Below are 22,628 nucleotides of genomic sequence, written 5' to 3' on the forward strand. Positions count from 1 at the left end.
CCCCCCCCCCCACGCATCCCTATCACATTCTCCTCCAATTTGGAAATGTCTCTAGATCTACATTCAATGTCATACTTGTCAACTCTCCCTATTTAGGAGGGAGACCCCCAATTTTGGGCCCTAAAATTCAGCACTTTCAACCAGTGAATTTTCTAAACTATTCCTATTTTCAAAGATCTGATGATTTCATCTGCAAGAACAGCTCAAAAGATGTTTATTCAAAGTTTTATTTTTTCTCTAGTGAGTACAAACACTCATTATATTTATGATTTTAATTCTGAAAATGAGTAATCTTCCCCATGCAAATTGTTAAAAGTTGGTGAGTATATATGCAATGTTAGCAGTAATATAGTGGGATTTAGGGGATTTAGAAGTGACATTTTCACCCACCCCAATTACAAGCTCATTATCAATTGTCTTAGAAAACAAGGTAGTTGTACTAGTTATTTAAATGATCTTATTTGATCATCAAATATTTCTACTTGAAAATCAATGCATTTAAGCGTAAAAATGAAATAACAAACTTAAAAACAAAATGATTGTTCCAGAGAGCACATTATCATTAGATACAACACAGTCAGTGTTTCATACATTACATTTATATAATTTAACTTTCTTGCAACGATAACGATATTCTAGGCTGAATCCATGGTACATTTCACCATAGTAATATATATATCAAAAGACAAACTGAAATACTGTAGGTGTGTATAAATACTTCCAGGCTTTCTAGCCTTTGAATAAATTTACTTCCCAGATCCATCCCGTTAGAAAATGAGTTGATCAAATAATTTCACGGTTGAAAATACCACAACAAAATGTACACTCTACGGACGTTTGGACCATGCATATTTTAACACAGGTAAATGACATCAATAGCAATGAAAATCTATAGCTTTCATTGATTTGGTCCAACAATGGTGTTTTTATGTAGGAATTCTAAGGTATATTAAATCAGATCTGGATCATTAGAGGTCTCACCTTTCGTCTCCATAGAAATACAGTTGAATCATCGCACCATTGTATTATGATATGGCCAACCAACCTAGCGATACTTAAGTTCAATGCACTTTGAAATCATTCATACGTTTTTTAAAAGGTCACGACACTTCGCACCAGTCTGAGAGTTTGTAAATTTATTATTGAGCAATAAACTTAATCCGAAACAAAGTGTTATTTGAATAAATTTGTCCTGTTCGCGAACTCTTATAGTATATATATACCCGGTTATTTATATAAGGTAGGTAGTTAAGCTGCTACAGATCTTTTAAAAACTGTTAATTTTCTTGACAACATTTTGTTCACTGAAATGATATTAATCTAACTTATAGACTATTAAGTATTTAGCTCAAATGTATATATACATTTCAGGGTTTTTTTCTGCATTTTTTCGGGCTGATAATGGGCCCCATTCCCAATTGAAAGGTTTTCATTTTCACAGTTTACCAAATCCACAGGTTGAAAATGCTGATTTGTTTGGCCCAAAATAGGGGGTCTCCTTCCTAAATAGAGAGAGTTGGCAAGTATGGGACTGATATAGACTTAAAAAATCTATATGTATACTAAGATGTATATTTCTATGTATTATTCACAGAGATCGACCTCAGAGTGAATCTAATACATCAGTTTACACAAGATTTGCTAGTGCTGTTCTTATAACATATACTTGGCACTTATAGAATGTCTAACTTTAAGGTTGTTTACGAGGGTGTCAGCTACAAGGAAGTTAGTACATGTAATTGATTAAATTACTTATGGAAGTTTTTTAAACAATGTTTAAAAGGTCATTAAATCATATCATTATTACTGTACACGTATTGTGGCACATTCTACCAACAATACAAGTTACGCTACATCAGGATCTTGTACCAATTCAATTACTCAGTAAATTTATGAAAATTACCCAGAAAATCTAATAAAACCTATATATGTACATATATTAGTGACGCTGTTTGACTGTGTTCAATCAGAATTCCTCTTAAACATATGATTGTTCAATTATTTTGACATTTAAAATTCTCCAAAGTATTCTCCATAAGCCTATTGATATCTGTATTTTGTTAGAACCATTTAATGTAATCAATAGAAAAATTAATTATAAATCATGATGATATTTGATTATATACAATAATAGACATTGAATAAACCCATGCATTCACCCCTAAAGTCACATTTGAACCTAACCAAATCAAAGACTTGGCCAGTCCAGTTTAAATATGTAGGGGTAATATAAATAATAAAGGATAGTTTAATATAACTTACCTTATCTTGTGAAAAGATTGAAAAGTATCCACAGAAAAGTTTAAATCCTTCATATTTTGTTTTTTAAATCATTACACATCTCAAACCAGTACGAAAAGCTGCACTATCTATAATAAATGCATCGACCAGCACCAATTAAATAAAGTATGTGACAGCACGTCCCTGAACACGATCCTGTATGTACATATCAAAAGGTTTGCCCTAGTTATGCAATAAAACAAGTTCATCCACTTTTTTACGTGATATATGTGTAAATTTGAGAATGAAAACTGAACAGTGCAACAAGTGGGTTCAGGTACAGATTTACTTTGTTCGAGTATATAGACGACCATGCAACAACACCACACTGTTGTATTTAGCAAAAGTGCACTGATATATATTCCGTTAAGTTTTTGTTGTCGTGGGAGGGCCGTCATATTACCTGCCATAAGATCAGGGTGGAGAGGGATATATCACAAGTTTTTAAATAACAGGTCACCTTAAGTGGTTAAGTAAACAAACACCATCAATGCCAGTTATTTTAACGAGCTGACTGGTATACACCAGGTGAAATACAAGATGTCAATGGCAGGTTTGTGTTGTTGCAGAGTGGTGAAAACAGCTTTCATTGTCGACCTCCGAGGGTGACTGCATGGTTCGTGATGTAGCTGGATAGAACACAATACCAACACAGTACTTAATCATCGGTCAGACGGACCTGGTGGTGTTGTATTGTAGAACCAGTTATGTACTTGATCACTTATCAATGTGCTTATCACAACTTTCCCCCACTGTATACCAAATGTCAATCAAGTATAAATGAATTCCTAAGAATACCAATTAATATTCATATCTTTCCTTTTAGTGAGACTTCTTTTCAAAATTTTCTTTCTTTAAGTTTTCATATTTGTAATTTCATATCTTTTTAAATTAAACCTTTCATATCTTTTTTTACTTATCAATAAGTAGACTTTCAGTCCCTAAATAACTCAAAAAGGACTTATGAATAAAGTATTTCACATAAAATGCAGTTATTTTTCTCCTCAGGTTTGAAATTTAACATGTCAAGCATTTTCACATGTTTTATTGCTTAAAATTATAAGCAAAGGGATTTAAAACAACAGGCAAAGCCCAAATTTGATTTCCCCAAAAATACTTGTTAAATAACATGTTTATGTTAATTCAAAAGAAGATGAACATATAGTTCAAACTATACAGAGGTGATCATTAATAATGTATGGAAATTCATATTCACTGATCCCAAGAATTTGATGGTATAGTTTCACTGTTTGAGGGTAAGGGTTGGGGGTTTTAATAAATATACTATTGTAGAAATGTTCAATCTCGAACATCAAAAATGTAATCCCACTTCATATTTATATACAGTCACCTATAACCAAGAACTTTAACCACTGACCGTTAGTAACTCTGTGTGTAATATAAAGTACCCAATAACCCTTTAATTAAGTGTGGTTTTACCATTATAACACACAGTAATACTACCTTTCATCAGACATGTCACAAACTGATGACAGATTTGACAATATAATGGTTGGTGACATTACCTCAAATTGTCAATGATGTAATCTTGTTTGTTTAAGCGTGGACAATAATTCAATTTAAAAATTTCTGTTTTTCAATTGCATAACTTCCATGAAATCCTATAACACATCAAACCCCTACATTTACAAATAGAACACCCCATTTCAGTAATCCCGACTGTTCCAATATGACACATGGGCGACAGATAGGGGATTAGCGTTTGATCAGAGTAAAGCTTGTAACAAGATCAGCCTGAGTATAATGTCCTGTGTTTCATGATAGATTGATATAAAATTAGATTGGTTAAACTTATATGGAAGATCTAATGTAACTAATTGGAAGGTGTAGGCTGGAATGATATGGCACCTAGCTTTGACAGCATACAAACATGTACAGTGTGTACTCAGCATATTAAAGGCTAACATTACCGTACTTTGTTCAATTTTTAAAATCTTTGCATTTGCCCTGAAATAATAATAAGTCCGTACACCCACAACTTTAGACTTGTTTTAGGAAATATTTTGAAGATTATAATCTTTTCACACTATAAAAGACCATATCTAAAACCATCTCTTTGATATACAATTTGAACTAACATTTTTATTTCATCACATTTTTAAGAATTTAAAAAATGTTTGAGCATTTCTGAACATAATGTTTTAAAAGTACAATTTATTCCTTTAAACATTTCTATTGCTCAGAATGACTAACTTTGATGTTTTCTTCAAGATTTAGAGATAAACGTTTTGTCTATACAAAATTTTCACAGGGTATGATTTTAAATAGGTTCGAACATTCAGTTTTGTAAGGGCCCAGAAGTATGACACTTTTAAATACCCTTTACTGTAATATTGGAACATAAGACAGCTATAGATTTCTTTGTTAGAGTAAAAATGTATGAAAGTCATTTAAATTTCAGCGACATGTCTACGAGTCTAGGCTATTGACCCAGTCATAAGGACATTGTATTTTTATGATAAGTCAAGAACACCTATTGTAATTACACACCTTATTCATAATGTGGACCAAAGTTTCACCTAGTTTTTTTTAAATGACAAACAAAATCTATTCTTTGAAGAAATTTTACTATAGGTCATACATATATCTGACTTCATTCATAACTTTAAACGTTAACAATATTCAGCTAAGAAGATTTTGTAGTGATCGGCACCAATACTTTGTGGTAGTTTATAAGTCGTTTAATATAATGCTGATGTCATCGATCATGTATGTTTCACCTGTTTACCGTAACATGTCATCTACAAAATATACTGGTAAGGCAAACAAAAGGCTGAATTTCTAACAGAACAAAAAAAGTCATCAAGTCAATCTTCTGTACAGTAAACCTCTGGTAAGACTAAACAACATTATAGCCACTAGAATATTTTTGGCTGGTTTGTTTGTGTTTTACGTTCTATTAATAACAGCTTTGGTCATATAAGGACGTGCCAGGTTTTGGTGGTGGAGGAAAGCTCGAGTTCCCAGAGAAAAACCACTGACCTACGTGCAGTACCTGGAAACTGCACCACGTAGGCTTCGAACCCGCGACCCAGTGGTGTAGGGCTAGCGGTAGCAGAATGTCAGACGCCTTAATCACTAGGCCACGGTTGCCCCGCACCACTTGAGAATTGAGAAAAGGAGAGGGATAGACGGAATAATCGGAGTTTATAACTTTACATACCGGTAGGCAAAAATCAGGGTGAACAGCTGAGTCACCAATTTATGACAACAACATCCTCTAGACCTATAGTATATATACTATAAGCCTACAGTACTGTATATATAGTCTTGTGAATAACCCTATTGGACATTACACAACTACTTATTTCAGCCCAAATCACGATCTTCCTTTTTTTTTTTTTTTTTTTTTTTTTAAATCTTTGCCTCTGAGCTGTGTTCCGAAACTCACTTTGCTCTCTTTTACATAGAAAGTTTAAACTCATCTTGAGTAAAAGTCAGACAGGTTGTTAATATTGTGGAAAGACTCTCCTTTAGGATTAATTTCAAATACCTGAATCATTCACAAACACAAAAACAGTTGCTCTGAATATTACGTGTACTTATCAGTTTGTTTGTCGATAAACTAGTAAGTCCCATTATACATAAGAAAATAAAAAGTACTATGTAATACTTACTCAGCATCCGGCGACTTGCGTCGTTCTTGGCTTGGCATTATCCTGGACGGGTGGATATGATAAGGGTCGTGCGGCGTTTACCGCCTCTCACATGATTGGTGGCCTCAACTCACGACTCCTGTAATATAAATTGAAAAGCTGCATTGTTGACATAAAATGAGAGAAACGCTCTTGTTTACATGTAGCCTATGTGACAGTGCATGTTTGAGAAATCACAGGGATCATGACAATTTGTTACAGCTATATTTGGACCTACACTGGGGTATTCAGAGTACTTTTACAAGTTTTATGGATTTACTGGATCAACTTTTGGAAACAATGCCATCCCCATGATGGTATATCATCATTGGGGTAGCATTTTTACCAAAAGTTGATCTAAACCCATAAAACCTGTAATGTCATATCATCATTGGAGGTGGCATTTTTCACCGAAAGTTGATCTAAACCCTTAAAACCTGTAGTATTATTCTGAACACCTCAGTGTAGGTCCAAATATGTATCTGTAACGAATTAGCAGGTCCCTGTGTGTGTAACGTTAAGAAAATTCCACCTTCAGGGTGTATAAATTGGGATATCGATAATCCCCTGGTAAGCCTTAGGTTTTACCACAATTTGAAATCCCCTTGGATGTTACTTCAAATCCTATATACACTAACATGTGATGTTGTTTTCTTCTTTTGCCTATCCTACACCCATAGGCTGCTTGGACATGTAAGAGTATTTTCTCTTTCTTTCCAATTATCAGATTAGCCCTGAAACCATGAAAAGAAGTTGAAAGTGACATCAAAATATCCCCCAATTTTCTGATGTAACAGCATTGTTGCCCAATGGCGACATCACTCATGTGAAATAAGGTGTAAGATAGAAACCTCTTTGACCGTTTTCTTGCCCTGGACAATTCTGTTATATAGATTATATAGACTATGGAATGACAAAATGTTTTGTCTCAAAATGACCTAAAACATTTATTCTTTATATTTTACTTGTACAGCTTGCTAAGTTAATTTTACTCTGTCAAGGTGTTGAGTTTTCTGCTGTGTATCCTATATTCACGAAATAAAGAATGAAAAAAAAAATATGGTAGCTATTTACATGTAGGTACTGAGTCTGATTTAATTAACAGATATTAATCCAATTACAGCATCTACATATCCATATACTGAAATTTTTAGTCTCTTAAAATAGACATTTCATGACTAATTTTTTATATGCTATAATGGTGCACTTATATATTTAAAAAAAGAAAAAAAAATTAATACCTACACATTGTATTTAACAACTCTTACCTAATTTACATTATAACTACATGTATATCACCATATGTGAATGGTAGATATTTATCAAATATTTTGAACAGAAAAGCTAACAGACATTTTGTGAAACTATTTTTTCTTGAGTGTGAAGCTAAAATCCTAAGATATGACAAAGTACGACACCAAGAAATGCACAGGGAATGGAATTTATAAAATTGGGTTGTTACTTGAGAACTTTGTATGATTATAAGGTTGTTCAGAAGATGATCAATATACCAGTAAGACGTCTGTGATGTTGGGACCACACATTGAGACTTATAATAAAAATATCACAAATATCACAATATTCCTTGTTAATGAGGCTATTTATGGACATGTACGGCTGAGACAGAATTATGTGTGAGAAGTAAAGGATAATCTCTCAGGCTGTTGTGTTATTAAGCTGCACACAGACAGGCAGCTGGCCGACATTTTAGTTCTGGCTGTGAACCTCGTACACATCAACTAAAACCCAGACCAGTGGGTAAGTCTTGATAGCTCGGATATATTTCATTCACATTTTGATATCAAACATTTTTGTTATTACAGATATAACACACTATGTCTTTCAACTTCATTATCAATATCCCAAAAGATATATATTAATTTTCTAAATACTGTATTCGCCATAATTAGCACCCAGGACGCATTAAAATTGACTGTTTGTGGTAGGGGCACATATTAAGATACAGAAACATAGGTTAAAGACATTGTTTTAAAAATGATATAACTGTTGGACACATTACCATATGCAACCGTTATATTCAAGGTATAGTACTGTATTTGCCGTAATTAGTGCCCAGGGAACTTATAGTATTTCGAAACAATACGGATGCAATGCAAATGACCATCTCATCCTTAAAAATTTAGCTTGAATTAGGATAATGTAATAAGAGTTATGATAGAACCACTTCAATCCTTGCCACAGTATAACAAAAGGATGCCATAAACATTCTAGTGTGGCTGGAGGTTTGGAAAATAGGTATCAAATGTTTCATCCACTTCTCGGTATGTTCAGCCATGATCACCAGACATAAACCTCTCATTTAAAATGTAAGAACATGTANGGGGGGGAAGGGGCGCTAATTTTGGTAAATGTGGTAACTGAAATCACCCCACTGACAGTCTTCCTCAAAACAGACAAAATCATCTTACTCCAGTCAAAGGCAGTTGCATTGATGTCAATCACACAAAACTATCTTGTTGTAAATCATTGCAAGTGCAAACATCTTATCAATCTCAGGGTTACTTTAACTGATAACGGACAGGTAAAACGTATGAATTACTGACTATAGCTATATGGCACTCACCAACACTCCATTCCTAACATACCACAGCCTCATTTGTCAACACCCACGGATGTATTGTAAATATTCTGTGACTTTTTAATAAAACAAAATACATTACAAGACTTTTCTGGAGGCCTTCTTTAGGGGCTGATAGTTGGTCCCATTCCCAATTGAAACTATATTTCATATCTATGCCTAATTCCCCCCCAAAAAATAAAAAAAAATCCCAAAAACTTGATTCTTCCGAAATGATACAAAAAGGCCCCATCCATATTAGCGAATAAGTCCCCTGGGTGCTTTAATATTAATTTGTGAAAATTGAAATGGCGGGTTTGAGGCCTGTGTGTGGCAGCTGTCTCCAGGTACTGGATGCAGGTCGGTGGTTTTTCTCCGGGTACTCCGGTTTCCTCCACCACCAAAACCTGGCACGTACTTAAATGATCATAGCTGTTATTAAGACGTAGACCACAAACAAACAAAAACCAAAGAAAATTGAAATGTTAGCAGAAAAATAGAAATACACAAAATCTTGCCATAATTGACCCATTTTTTCATGCAAGTCAGTAAGTAATGTTGAAGGAATAAAACAGGACAGACGAGAAAAAGACAAGGCTAGCTAAGGGGGCATTCGTGAAGTTGAATTTCGGTACACTACTTGAATTTTAAGAAACTATTTATCACTGAGAATTAAAGTGGTCGGGGCATCCGGAGTGACAGCAGGGACAAGACTTCCAGTGATGCTGTTATGCTATCAAGCTTCTCCGAGATAAGAAATACAAATGACAATCAGGTTTTAATCAATAACGGAAACACTAAACCCAGCAAGACACTCTAGGTCCAAGCGTAAACTGATAAAAATGCTCGAGACTCCAAGGTATACCCTGATAGCAATGGAAGATTTCTATAACCCTGGGGAGATTCATGAATAATGGAGGACTCAACTGTTGTAACAATTGATCCGAGGTCGCGGTCCTCACAATGATCATCAGCAGAGAGCTATGTGTGAACAAGTGCAGTAGTGTACATAATTCATGCACAGGTAAACAGGTGCCATATTTGCTGAGTAGTATGAACATCGAGGATGATAAAAGGACACAGTCGAGTCAGCAAAATAACAGAACATTTTTGACATTTTTTTTTACCTCTAATCAGTTTGAGATTTGATAACCAGTTTCCATTTTCAGGAATGTTCCCTATGTAAGAACATTTCTTAAGTTAACTTAAATTTTTCCTTATTGAAAATCACTGCTATCCAATGGGAAAAAAAAATAAAGAATTTCTTTCTTTCCAATGAAAAGAAACCTTTAGTTAAAAGATTTACTTCAGGTAGATTTCCATCACTTTCCCACTGTATACAGCTGGAAAATATTTTTTGTTAAATTTACCGGTACGTCATTTATTCCGTTAAAGACTTATTCAAATTTTACAATGCACTTTTCCCCAATAAACAAATGTATGGAATGGTTGCAAATAAGCATTTATGACACTACTTGCGATGTAAATTGAGGTCCAAAGTTTGATAAAGTTTGTAGTTCTGTTCATCCATGGATTGGATATGGGTTATGAACATAATTACATATGTTCTATAGCATAAAAACCTGTAATTAACAAAATGTAGAGGCTGGGTAGTCACTTGAATTCCATCCTTCCCATCCCCTCCAACTAACATGTAATTTCTTTCAATAAAATCTTCAGCAATTCCAAACCGAAAATTTATTGAAATGTAGACCTGTATAAATGAATTTTTAAATTCGTTCTGGTGATTTTTGGACTAGATATTAAACAAGATAAATACATATATATGAAATACAAGTTGGTCTTTAGAACCCCAATCTTTCTCTAGGATACCTCGGTGTCTACCCAAACCTGTAATATGTGGAAAAACCCACAGTGTTTTCCAGAGGATTCTGGTAACATTTTAGGTAGGTCCTTGGATAAAATCCAAATTTTACTTTGATATATTAACTGTTGTTATATCAATACATGTATAAGATATATTAGAACTTTATTGAAATGACTCAATATAAAAAAAACTTTTTGAAGAGAAGTCCACATTAATTCTCTCGTATAGTACATTGGCCAACAAGTTCACATCAAACACTGTTTTGGGATATAAAACATGCATGATCAATGTTGATATCTGCCAAGAAAATATTTGTTGTGTAAACTGTGACAGGCTGAGCCTGCCATTATGTTGGGCATACCCACACATTAAACCGCTATAAGTAGCCACCAGGGTATACATACATTATAATGGTCCATATATATATAGCTAACCGTATTCAAATGAAAAAATGTACTGATGTGTTTTTCTTCTACGGCATACCAGCTGTGTATACATACATGTACAATTAAAGAAGGTGAATGGATTCTACGTGCATGCCCCATTGCTTCATCAATAATACAGAGACCCAATAATATACTGGTTTAACCCTGAGACCACCAAAGGGATCGGTACTGGTAAGGAAAGTGTTGAAAGCTAACTGTTCTGTACATGTGTAGATCTATATCTTAACTGTCAACCGTTACTTAACCTGTAATACTAGTATTACGACTAAACACTCCAGCTGGTTTTCTACTTACAGTTATACGCTTTGAACAATAAACGAAGGCTTTTATCCTATTTGAATGGTCAAGCTACCATCCAGAAATAAATGAAATTCTATAATTACATTTACACAATGGCCCTGGGACCTGAAATCAATAGATGGCCAAACTACCTGTGGTGTTCATTGATTACAGGTAAAATGTGTCTGCTTATGATTTAATTGCAGGTAACATCAATAAGGTAGTGTTGATTAATATTCAATTTTCTAATATATCAAGTATGTACGGTGAACACCTGGGTAAAAGGAGAGGACAATAGTACTTTAATTGTAACAGTTAATATATAACTTATCAAAGGGCATTTTAGTCTTTCCAACTTTTTAAAAATTCCATAGGGGGAGATTACCAGTGCTCAAAATTGAAATATAAATAAAATGTTTGTATATCCCTCTAGGGAATAAAATAACACTTTAAAATGGCAAATTATGAGTTGTTCTTTCAGATGAAATCATTACATCATAAAATATTGGAATATTGTTCAACAAATTCATCAGTTGAAAACATTAAATTAATGGTCAAAAATTGTGAGTCTTCCTTCGAAATAGGGAATGTTGGCAATTTAATTAATTGCAATAGTTTAATTAAATAACTTTATTTTCTCAATCCAGTTGAAATACACATTAATCAAATATATATATATATATAGTCCATAGACTCAACCTAATTACACAGTTGAAGAGATTGAATAAAAATGTTGATAAAAGAAAACATTATCCTTAATCAATGTATAGAAAATGAACAATTTGTAAATTATTAAATAAGCTGTACAACTTACTTGAAAAAAAGATTGAGGCAATATTCTAATGATTGTTGTAATGAGCATCAATATAATTATATATATATTGTATTTATTGACCAGTGTAAGTAAAAAACAAATTCAAGACTTTCTTACCTGTTGTCATACTTGGGAAGGGTTCCTTGGGAAAATTATTATATCCAAGTGAATATTTCAATGGAATCGGTAATACTGACCTCTCAGGAGGACAGACATGTGCTTTAAACTGTTTAAATGCCCAATACAAGTTGGATCATGAAAGACCAACGTCACGCTTGTTTACAATTGAATGGCCGGTCACCAATATATACCTAACTAGGCCTATATGTTAGCCTAATAGATTTGGCAGTCGTGACCAGTCAACCTTAACATTTCTAACGGTATATTAATTGGATCAATTCAAAAGTAACCAAAGATTTGCACATATAAAATCAATCACATCTCGCTTACGTTTTTAAGGTATTGACGCCACTCGTAAAGTACCGTTAGAAATAAAGACAGCAAAGCACAAAACAGGTGACCTACATATGTCTACTGGGTAATCATAATCGCAGCGCAAGGTTCTCAGGATTAATCCATAGTACAGTTCTTTCAATAACGTTATCTTCAGTTCAGTAAAACAACATTCGACTCATCTGAGACAGAATAATCATCAAGATTTGTTACAAATATATTCCGCATATCCGATAAAGAAGTCATATCGAAGTCAGTAAAAAGGTAATAACGTATATCATATTAGCAATACACAGAGACCGACATGCATCGATAGTTCCTTTTGACAGATCGATTCGTGTCGAAGCCAAAATGTAAACACTCACCTTCATAGCTGGTTTTCAGGACGAACTGTCGAGTAAAATAGGAATAAAATATGGACAAAAGACTCAGGTTTTCTCACTGAGAACTGACCATCAAAACTGCACCATGCACGGGTAATTTTACCTACACAATTTAAATAATTTAGCAGAACCGTGTTCGATCTACCTGGCCAGTACAGGTAGGGAGAGAAGCCATTTTCAGAGTGTGAATGCAAACCAATCAAAACGGACCTTATAGCGACACTGGCAACCAATCATATTTCGTTTGATAAGATATCGATTGAATGACGGAAAGGCCCGAGTGGTTGTCCGATTGGGTTCTATGGTGTAATAACCAGATACGTTATACTACCTACTGGTATTATATACTCTGTAATAACCAAATAGTAATCGACTTGCACAGAACACACTATTTTATCTCATCTTTAATATTGTAATATATATACCATATAACATTTGAGCAATGCTACACTTTTTGCATACATCTACCCAGGGACGTATAGTGATATACTGTCCCTGATTTAAGTTAATTATAAAACTCGCATAAATTTTAGAACACAATGTTTTTTTCTCTTCTTTAAATAAATTATATTATGAATAAATGAAAATTGCTACTCCTATCATTTTAAAATATCTGTGTAGGCTGATAAACAAATAGTAATCGACTCACAAAGAACACCACAATCATTTTCTTCTTATCCACAATGGTGTTACAAATTATATTATCAATAAATGGAAGTTGTTACTCCTATCATACAATATTTGTTACACTTTTTGCAAACATGTATATTTTTTAAGAGAGTAGGGGAGATCGGGCAATGTTCAGCCCCGGGGGTAAGTCCAGCCACCCATGATATTTTTGGTCTTGAGCAAATATTTACAACTTTGAGGATCATCTTCGCAGTTCATTTGACCGGGCGGGAAAATTATAACCTCACTTCTTTCTAGTTTTACGAACTTTCTGTAAAATTAATTTAAACTGAATTAATTGCTTGCTACTTATTCATGCCATACATGTTATACACTGACAGCGTCACATGATGGTATATTTACCATCGTATGGCATTGTCACTATATAACCCTACCAAATTCAGTTGGCATTCATATTAGCTATGAATGCCATAGACCGGTTGTTGACTTCATTATCATTATTATGACATCATAATTGTTACGTTGGATACCACTGACCCTCCCTGGGTGATGGCTGTTCTATTCATTGAACAAGCATACACGATACATACATTGTTTGAACTAAATGCTAAATATTTTAAAATGAGTGTAATTGAATTTTCTATGAGATGAACAGATTCTTAAAATGGTAAATTAAGTATTGAACCGCTTTCAGTTGGCATTCATAGTCAGTATGAATTCCAACTGTACAAAGGAAAATCCAACATGAAGCGCTACCGAAATCAGTTCAATGCTAAAATATTTACCATCGTATGGCGTAACCACTATATAACCCTGCTTTATTGAATTTTGCCTTTGTCCAGTTGGTATTCATATTGCCTATGGACGCCAATTTAAAGCAGTTCAATGCCTAAATATTTACCATCGTATGGCATAACTACTATAACCCTACCAAATTCAGTTGGCATTCATATCGGCTATGAATGCCATGAACCGATTGTTGACGTCATCATTAATATGACGTCATATGTTTTACATTGTCACCATATAACCCTTCGAAAGTCAGTCGGCATTCATATAGGATATGAATAACATGGGCTGATTGTTGACGTCATCAATAATATGACGTCATATGTGTAACGTTGGGTAAACATTGTATGACATTGTCACCATATCACCCTACGAAAGTCAGTCGGCATTCCTAAAGGATATGAATAACATGGGCTGATTTTTGACGTCATCAATAATATGACGTCATATGTGTAACGTTGGGTAAACATTGTATGACATTGTCCCCATATAAACCTACGAAAGTCAGTCGGCATTCATATAGGATATTAATAACATGGGCTGATTGTTGACATCATCAATAATATGACGTCATATGTGTAACGTTGGGTAAACATTGTATGACATTGTCCCCATATAAACCTACGAAAGTCAGTCGGCATTCATAAAGGATATGAAAAACATGGGCTGATTGTTGACGTCATCGATAATATAACGTCATATGTGTTACGTTCGATAAACATTGTATGACATTGACACCATAGAACCCTATGAAAGTTATTCGGCATTCATGAAGGATATGAATGCCGTGGGCCGATTGTTGACGTCATCATTAATATGACGTCATATGTTTTACATTGTCACCATATATCCCTTCGAAAGTCAGTCGGCATTCATAAAGGATATGAAAAACATGGGCTGATTGTTGACGGCATCAATAATATGACGTCATATGTGATACGTTGGATAAACATCGTATGACATTGTCACCATATAACCCTACGAAAGTCTGTCGGCATTCATATAGGATATTAATAACATGGGCTGATTGTTGACATCATCAATAATATGACGTCATATGTGTAACGTTTGATAAACATTGTATGACATTGTCACCTTATAACCCTACGAAAGGCAGTCGGCATTCATATAGGATATTAATAACATGGGCTGATTGTTGACGGCATCAATAATATGACGTCATATGTGTAACGTTGGGTAAACATTGTATGACATTGTCACCATATCACCCTACGAAAGTCAGTCGGCATTCATATATGATATGAATAACATGTGCTGATTGTTGACGTCATCAATAATATGACGTCATGTGTGTAACGTTGGATAAACATTGTATGACATTGTCACCATATCACCCTACGAAAGTCAGTCGGCATTCATAAAGGATATGAAAAACATGGGCTGATTGTTGACGTAATCAATAATATGACGACATATGTGTTACGTTGGATAAACATTGTATGACATTGACACCATATAACCCTATGAAAGTTATTCGGCATTCATGTAGGATATGAATGCCGTGGGCCGATTGTTGACGTCATCATTATTGCGACGTCATAATTGTTACGTTGGATACTACTGAACCTCCCTAGTTAATTATTGTTCTATTCATTGAACAAGATTGCACGATACATACATTATTTGAACTTAATGTTGAATAATAATAAGTGTAATTGGCCTTTTTATTAGATGAACAGTTTCCATAATGGTAAATATACATTCACATGCATTAAGAATCCTAACTAAAAGCAGTTCAATGCTTAAATGTATTGTTGCAATATATATATATATATGTATATGAAAAATCGAGAAATTGACGGGAAAATCTAACTTTGCAAGCTTTATGACGTCATAATTGTACTAATTCCAACGTGGGCGGAACTAACCCCAGACTTTCTGTCCGACAGAAAAAGCTGAATAGATTTTCAAATATGGATGTATTTGCCCTTCTGTCATTTTTTTCATACACTCATTAATACCAACAAATGCCATACAATCAAGATATGGGCATAACCTGCCTGAACGCTATGGGCATTTTTGTCTACAAGGAAAGCGACCGTTCTTTTGTTAAAATACACCGAAGGGCGTACCAGTAATTAAAAAGCTGGCAAATTAACTATTATCCGCAGTTTTCGTGTGAAAAATGTATTTTCATTAAACGTCTTTTGAAGTGCCGAACGTATACACTTGCCCTTACAGGTATATACATGTGTGTGATGTATTCCAATTTTACCTTGATCGCACCAGAGAACCGTTTTTTTGAGGGGGATGGGGCGGGGTTAGGATGTTTCGCTCCATATCCTTGCTTGTCAGTTGGTGCGCTTCCTTCCCTCTCCCTAAAAATGTACCGTCCAACTTTCGTCCAACTTTTTGTCACTTCAAACTTTCTATTTTACGTCAGTCAGAAAAGCATAAAACGTAATATTTAGTATATTTATGTTTATGTTTCTGTGCCATTGAAGAAGATATATTGATGCAGGTGTTTTTTTTATTAATTAACTTTAAACAAATCGGATTCAGAATTGCCAGATTCGTTGTCGCGGCTTGCCGGAATTCGGCAGAAACATCAACATATATATCACAATGTCATCGTAGGGACTGAGGGTTACAGGACCTGTCCGTCCGTCACTCAGGCAGTCAGTGGTTGGTTTTGTCTGGGACACGTACTTAGCATATTCTGATGTCTACATTGCCAAATTTTTAGGCATTGAATTGTTTTAAGTTGGCGATCATAGGCAATATGAATTCCAGCTGGACAAAGGCAAAATCAATAAAGCAGACAGTTCAATACTTATATTAATCATTTTTTGGAATATGTTCCTCTCATAGAAACTTCAAATACACTTATTATTATTCAGGATTTGCTTCAAGTTATGTATATATATATATATATATATATATATATATCATGTATGCTTTTTAAATGAATAGAGCATCCATCGCCCAGGGAGGGTTAGTGGTATCCAACGTAACAAGTATGACGTCGTAATAATGATGACGTCAACAATCGGCCCATGACATTCATATCCTATATGAATGCCAACTGTACCAATTATGACGCCATGATAACGATGACGTCAACAATCGGTCCATGGCATTCTTATATATCCACTACACATCCCTGCTTATATTCATCATTTTTTGAATTTGTTCATCCCATAGAAACTTCTTATACACTTATTATTATTCAGGATTTGCTTCAAGTTATATATATATATATATATAATAAAAAGTGATTAAATGTCCATGTGAAGGAAGTAAATATAGCTGCTTTCACCCTTCACAGGGCTCTTCAGGTCTGTGAAGGTTGAAAGCAGCTAGTTTTTTAGTCGGTCGTTAATTTTTTTTTTTTTTCTCTCTCTCTCTCTCTCTCTTTCTCTCTCTCTCTCTCTCTCTCTCTCTCTCTCTCTATATATATATGTCATGTATGCTTTTTAAATGAATAGAGCATCCATCTCCCAGGGAGGCTCAGTTGTATCCAACGTAACAATTATGACGTCAACAATCCGCACACGACATTCATGTCATAAGATGGTAAAAATATGATTATACCTCTCCGTAAGATAGACTGTCGCGTAAATTAAATTGTGTATAGTGGAAGACTCATAATGGACTAGCCAGCAATAATTTGCCTTGATATTGTGTAACTGTGAAGCTTAACCTCTTTGTAAAAGTAAAACAAACTGAACCTGTCCCTACCTAGGTAATTCTCCTTAGCCTTGATGTTGTCCCGTCCCGTATCCATGCACTCACTGAATTATTTTGGCCTTGGTATTTTAGTTTGCATTTCTAATTCAATTCAAGAAAAAAAACATGAAAAGATTATTATAAATTACTTATTTTTAACTTGAATCCGTCCTTTAATGCCATGTATGGAGGTTTAACTCTCGTGTGAAAATACAGTCTGTCTTCCGGTACTGTTGTCTTCAAGTACAGTTTGTTGAAGCAGAGTCGGACGTATGTAATATATGATTCTGTTAATATATGATTCTGTTTAACTTGTGTAACTAATGGCTTGGGATAACATTTTCCCGTTTACTAAGACTCAGATTATTTCTTTTAAAGTCCTTGGTCAGGGTCATCAAGGAATAATACAGTTTTATTGTATTTTTTCCAAATTAGATGTATCAAAAACTGTGGCAATTTACAACAATTAATTTACAAAGAAAATAATTAAACTTCAGTGATTGATTTGTTTCGTATTGATTTTCACAACCATTTATTATATGTGTGGGCCATTCGGTAGTAGAGGAATCACCTTTGGTGAAGGAGCAGCCCTATGGCCCTGACTGTGAAAATAATCATTTGAAAAGTACATTTTGTGTCGCGGATGTGACCCTCGTTAATCTGGAATCCGTTTTTCGAAAGCGAACATGAGAGAGGGGAGGTAACTCTTACTAAGTAAGTCTGGTACGTATCACGGAAAGCATTTGTCATTATCACGGACTTAGATAACATCTAATCTAATTCCGTGGTCATTATTGTTTAAACTTTTATTGTTTATTTATTATTCTCAAGGATATTGTACTAACACGTTGAGCCTCCCTTTCGTAAATAACCAGAGACGTATATATACGTCTCTGAAATAACCTACATCAATTTTTAAATACAAATTTTAGGTCCAAGTCTTAGGATCATCTACCGATTCGGTCATCGTGTAGTAATCACCGTTGGTGTGTATTATCCTGCGTTCTGTTGTCAACTGTCTAATGTTAGAAAATAAACGCGAGAAGAAAGTTCTTATTTATTAGGCCTACTGGGTTGTCTCCCATTTCTAAAATATAAATGTGACCGCTAGGTGGAGCGCACGGGGTCATGACCTGGACTTTGACAACATTCAGCTGAAGTTTTACCTGAGGGTCTAGATCTAGGTGTTTGACCTAATGTGCATTTGATAACCGCGTTAACAGTAAGTACACCAAGTGCTGCAGGAGTATTCGAGTTTTATGCTCCCTTTTCAGGTTAAAGTCCAGCGATCGGCTTGATCTTTGCCTGCACTAAGTAAAATAATACAACATGCACGGCGGCGGTAACAGTTAGTCTGTTAGTTCAGTACACTGTACAGTACTGTTCTTTGTGTTAAATAAAATATAATATACATTAATTTATGAATGTATATCGACGTTACATGTGTATGCATTTATATATATAAAGTTCAACAACCCCTCTAAAGCAAATGATGGTAATCTTAAATTTCAATACCCTGGTAATTGAAGTCTTGTCACAAAACAGTTTGGCATTTTATACACTGAAGATAAATGCTAATGGACTTTTCCGAAGACATATCTGATCAAGGCAGCCTTGCTGTTTAATAAGACCGTATTTGTTTGATTGGAATCTTTTAACATGAATAATTGGTCTCGGGTGTGTTGCAATTTTGGCTGACTATATATATATATATTACTGTCTTTAATGAGCTTTGTTGAATCAATAAGGGATGCATACATGATATTAAATGCCAACAATTTGAAATTTCCATAGGGGAGATTCTGCATGCTCAAAATTAAAACATTAATAAAATGTGTGCATATACCCCCTAGAGACAAAATAACCCTTTAAAATAACATATTTAGAGTTATCTTTTCAGATGAAATCATTAGATCTAAATTAAAATATAAAATAGGAACAGTTAAGTGAATTCACTGGCTGAAAATACTAAATATTAGGGTACGAAATCGGGAGTCTCCCCCTAAATAGGGAGAGTTGGCAAGTATGTGCGTGAAATGTAAGTAACAAAACTCTTTTTGTAATTTGCATATAGGAGTATAAACTTAGAGAAAAGGCTGTTGTACGTACAACATATATTGATTGTAATGTACAAAGATGTGCATTGATTAGGTTGCCTTGCAAGCGTCAGCTGTAGGGAACTTTATTTAGCTCAGCGGTAGACTAAGAGCATCGGGCTGGAGAGCCAAGGGTCGCAGGTTTGAGCCCCAATGACGGCACTATCTTTATCACTATTCCTCATCCTTATTAATTTACAAATTGGTACCGTTGACCCTCCCCGTTCAAGGTAGGAGAACCCTTGGCGGGGAGTCAAAGAACCTGGGTTGGTGTTTGAAAAAAGTATGGAATAGTGTAAAAGATAAACTGCATTGATTAGGTTGCCTTACAATCGTCAGCTGTAGGGAATTTCTCTTTAGCTCAGCGGTAAAGCATCGGGTCGGAGAGCCAAGGGTCGCGAGTTCGAGCCCCAGCGACAGCACTATCTTTATCACTATTCCTCGTCCTACTACAGTAGTATATTTAGTACAGTCCATACACATTACAATGTGTCAGACATCTTGATGCTCTGATTGTCGGATATGATAGCAAATGTTAACAGTGAAGGTTGGTAGTCTACACTATAACGAAGTGATACATGTGTATCGTGTATAGTTGTCAAATCTTCATATCGGCAACCAGCATGTATGATTATTCAATAAAGTATATTATAGGACGATCTAATCTGGTACACTGACCGAAAGTGTCTTGTTGACATTGTATGGAAGATATGATACGCTGAGATGGCTTAGCTATATATGTTAGTGATTACACTGTGTCTGACCCTGCATCCTATTTTGGACAAATGTATATACTGTGTCACATAGTCTAGACCTACAACACACACCTGACTGGTTGTATTTTACAGTACGGAATAACCAACATTTGACAGGTATATTATTCCTTTAGTTATCTACATCAAACAACTTTGATTTTAAAATAGTTCTTTCTGTTTTATGTTCACCGCCCTGCTTTACTGTGGTTTTTCGTATGTACAGTAACCCCCCCTATATTTTGATTTTGATATGACTGTAGCACAGTGTACATGTGACCAAGATACTTCCTTTGACTACATATTGTAGCTATATGTATAGGTAGCTTATATATATATAATAAGTTGGTAAGAGCGATAGTATAACAATCTGAGGTCTAGGGTTCGAACTCTGGTTGTCCTGCTGATGTTTTTACTCTCAAACCACTTGATTATATTTTGTTTTTTTCATCCTTGTTTATTTTTTTCATAAAAGTCCCGTAATGTATCATTAGCTCACCTGCCCGAAGGGCAAGTGAGCTTATGCCATGGTACGTCGTCCGTCTGCCCAGCGTCAACATTTTACTTTAAACAACTTCTTTTCAGTAACCAAAAGGCCAAGTGTACTGATATTGGACCTGTAGCATGCTGGGATGAAGGACTACCAAGTTTGTTCAAATGAATGACCTTGACCAACTTTCAATTACACATGGTTCAAATGTCATAAAATATTCAAACATCTTCTTCTCAATAACCAAAAAGCCCAGGGTACTGATATTGGGCCTGTAGTATGCTGGGATGATGGACTACCAAGTTTGTTCAAATGAAAGACCTTGACCCACTTTGAAGGTCACAGGGTCAAATATCGTAAAATCTTCAAACAACTTCTTCTCAATAAACAAAAGGCCTAGGGTACTGAAATTGGGCCTGTAGCATGCTGAAGTGAAGGACTACCAACTTTGTTCAAATAAATGACCTTGACCCACCTTCAACCTAATGTCTTTGTTCGACATTCAAGGTCACAGGCGTCATATGTTTAAATCTTTTAATAGGTTCTTATCAATCAAACACTGATATTCTGCCTGTAGCTGTATTTTAGTCCACTTTTAAGATTACAATTGTGAGATTAATACCAGGTGAGCGATGCAGGCCCATTGGGCCTATTGTTTTTACTTTCAGAATAGATTTATCAAAGCTATAGTCATTCCGGAAATAATGCAGTTTCCAAAGCATAAATACAGTTTTGTTTTGGCAGTGGTTCAGGGATAGTATTCACAAAATCCTAGCATGATTCTTGAAATACCTGGCACTTGTGAAATTTTTTCTCATGTGTATACTGCATATGAATTCTTTTCTTTTTAATTTTATGAACGGATTTTGATGAAATAGTCCATCTTTGAAGGGACAATGAACTTTGGATCTGACAACATCCCTGACCCGAACCTATTCTTCACAACAGACGAGGAGAAGACATTTCAGTATGAGGAATCTCTACCGTCACTGCCTATGCCTGATCTACACAAAACCCTCGACAGATACCTAGACTCAAGTAATTAGTTCTGACAGAACACTGCTTGTACTGTATATTTATATAGTCACTTTGGTCCTATGTTTTTACTTAGGTTATGTATATTGAAATACTGTTGAAAGAACTTAACTCATTCACCCCTGAAGACACAATTGAACTCTTCCAATTCAAAGGTGGGAATAATTCATTATGAAATTTCAGGGGTGAATGAGTTAATTTTGCCCTTAAATTATTGAAAATGCGGATGGTAATTTGCAGTATCTTCAATAAGATAAGGTACATATTCAACATGTCTCAACGTTTCAAGATTGACTGGTCCCTTTGTCAAGCGTATTTTAGACAAATTCAATTTATTCTCATCGACATGTGGGGTGGGGGGATTATTGCCTTAGGTGGCAGAGTACAGTAGAAATGGCTTGACCCTAAAAATAAAGGGCATGTCTTGGA

The 22,628-nt window shown here is 34.9% G+C and overlaps 2 protein-coding genes across 9 annotated transcripts in view; one reads left to right on the forward strand and one right to left on the reverse strand.

The window, feature by feature from the left end:
• Positions 1-12,888, reverse strand: part of LOC110461183 (serine/threonine-protein kinase Nek10-like) — a 41,866-nt gene extending 28,978 nt beyond the window's left edge. The window contains exons 1-2 of one of the 5 annotated variants that reach the window (XM_021514540.1): positions 12,700-12,888; positions 5,919-6,036 (exon numbers count right to left, since the gene is read on the reverse strand). In XM_021514540.1, coding sequence (XP_021370215.1) covers positions 5,919-5,956 — 38 coding nt within the window. In that variant the 5' untranslated portion in view covers positions 5,957-6,036; positions 12,700-12,888. Of the gene's footprint in view, positions 1-2,262; positions 2,562-5,918; positions 6,037-11,998; positions 12,072-12,331; positions 12,592-12,699 lie in introns of those variants that run through there. The other 4 variants (XM_021514542.1, XM_021514541.1, XM_021514539.1 and 1 more) reach the window with 4 other exon arrangements.
• A 6,069-nt stretch (positions 12,889-18,957) lies between these two features.
• The window catches only part of LOC110461181 (peroxisomal carnitine O-octanoyltransferase-like), a 32,212-nt gene continuing 28,541 nt past the window's right edge, over positions 18,958-22,628 (forward strand). The window contains exons 1-2 of one of the 4 annotated variants that reach the window (XM_021514533.1): positions 18,958-19,048; positions 22,028-22,202. In XM_021514533.1, the coding sequence (XP_021370208.1) occupies positions 22,061-22,202 (142 nt within the window). In that variant the 5' untranslated portion in view covers positions 18,958-19,048; positions 22,028-22,060. Of the gene's footprint in view, positions 19,049-20,309; positions 20,795-22,027; positions 22,203-22,628 lie in introns of those variants that run through there. The other 3 variants (XM_021514531.1, XM_021514532.1, XM_021514535.1) reach the window with 3 other exon arrangements.

This window comes from Mizuhopecten yessoensis, unplaced genomic scaffold (assembly GCF_002113885.1).
Source record: "Mizuhopecten yessoensis strain PY_sf001 unplaced genomic scaffold, ASM211388v2 scaffold10589, whole genome shotgun sequence".
Taxonomy (NCBI): domain Eukaryota; kingdom Metazoa; phylum Mollusca; class Bivalvia; order Pectinida; family Pectinidae; genus Mizuhopecten; species Mizuhopecten yessoensis.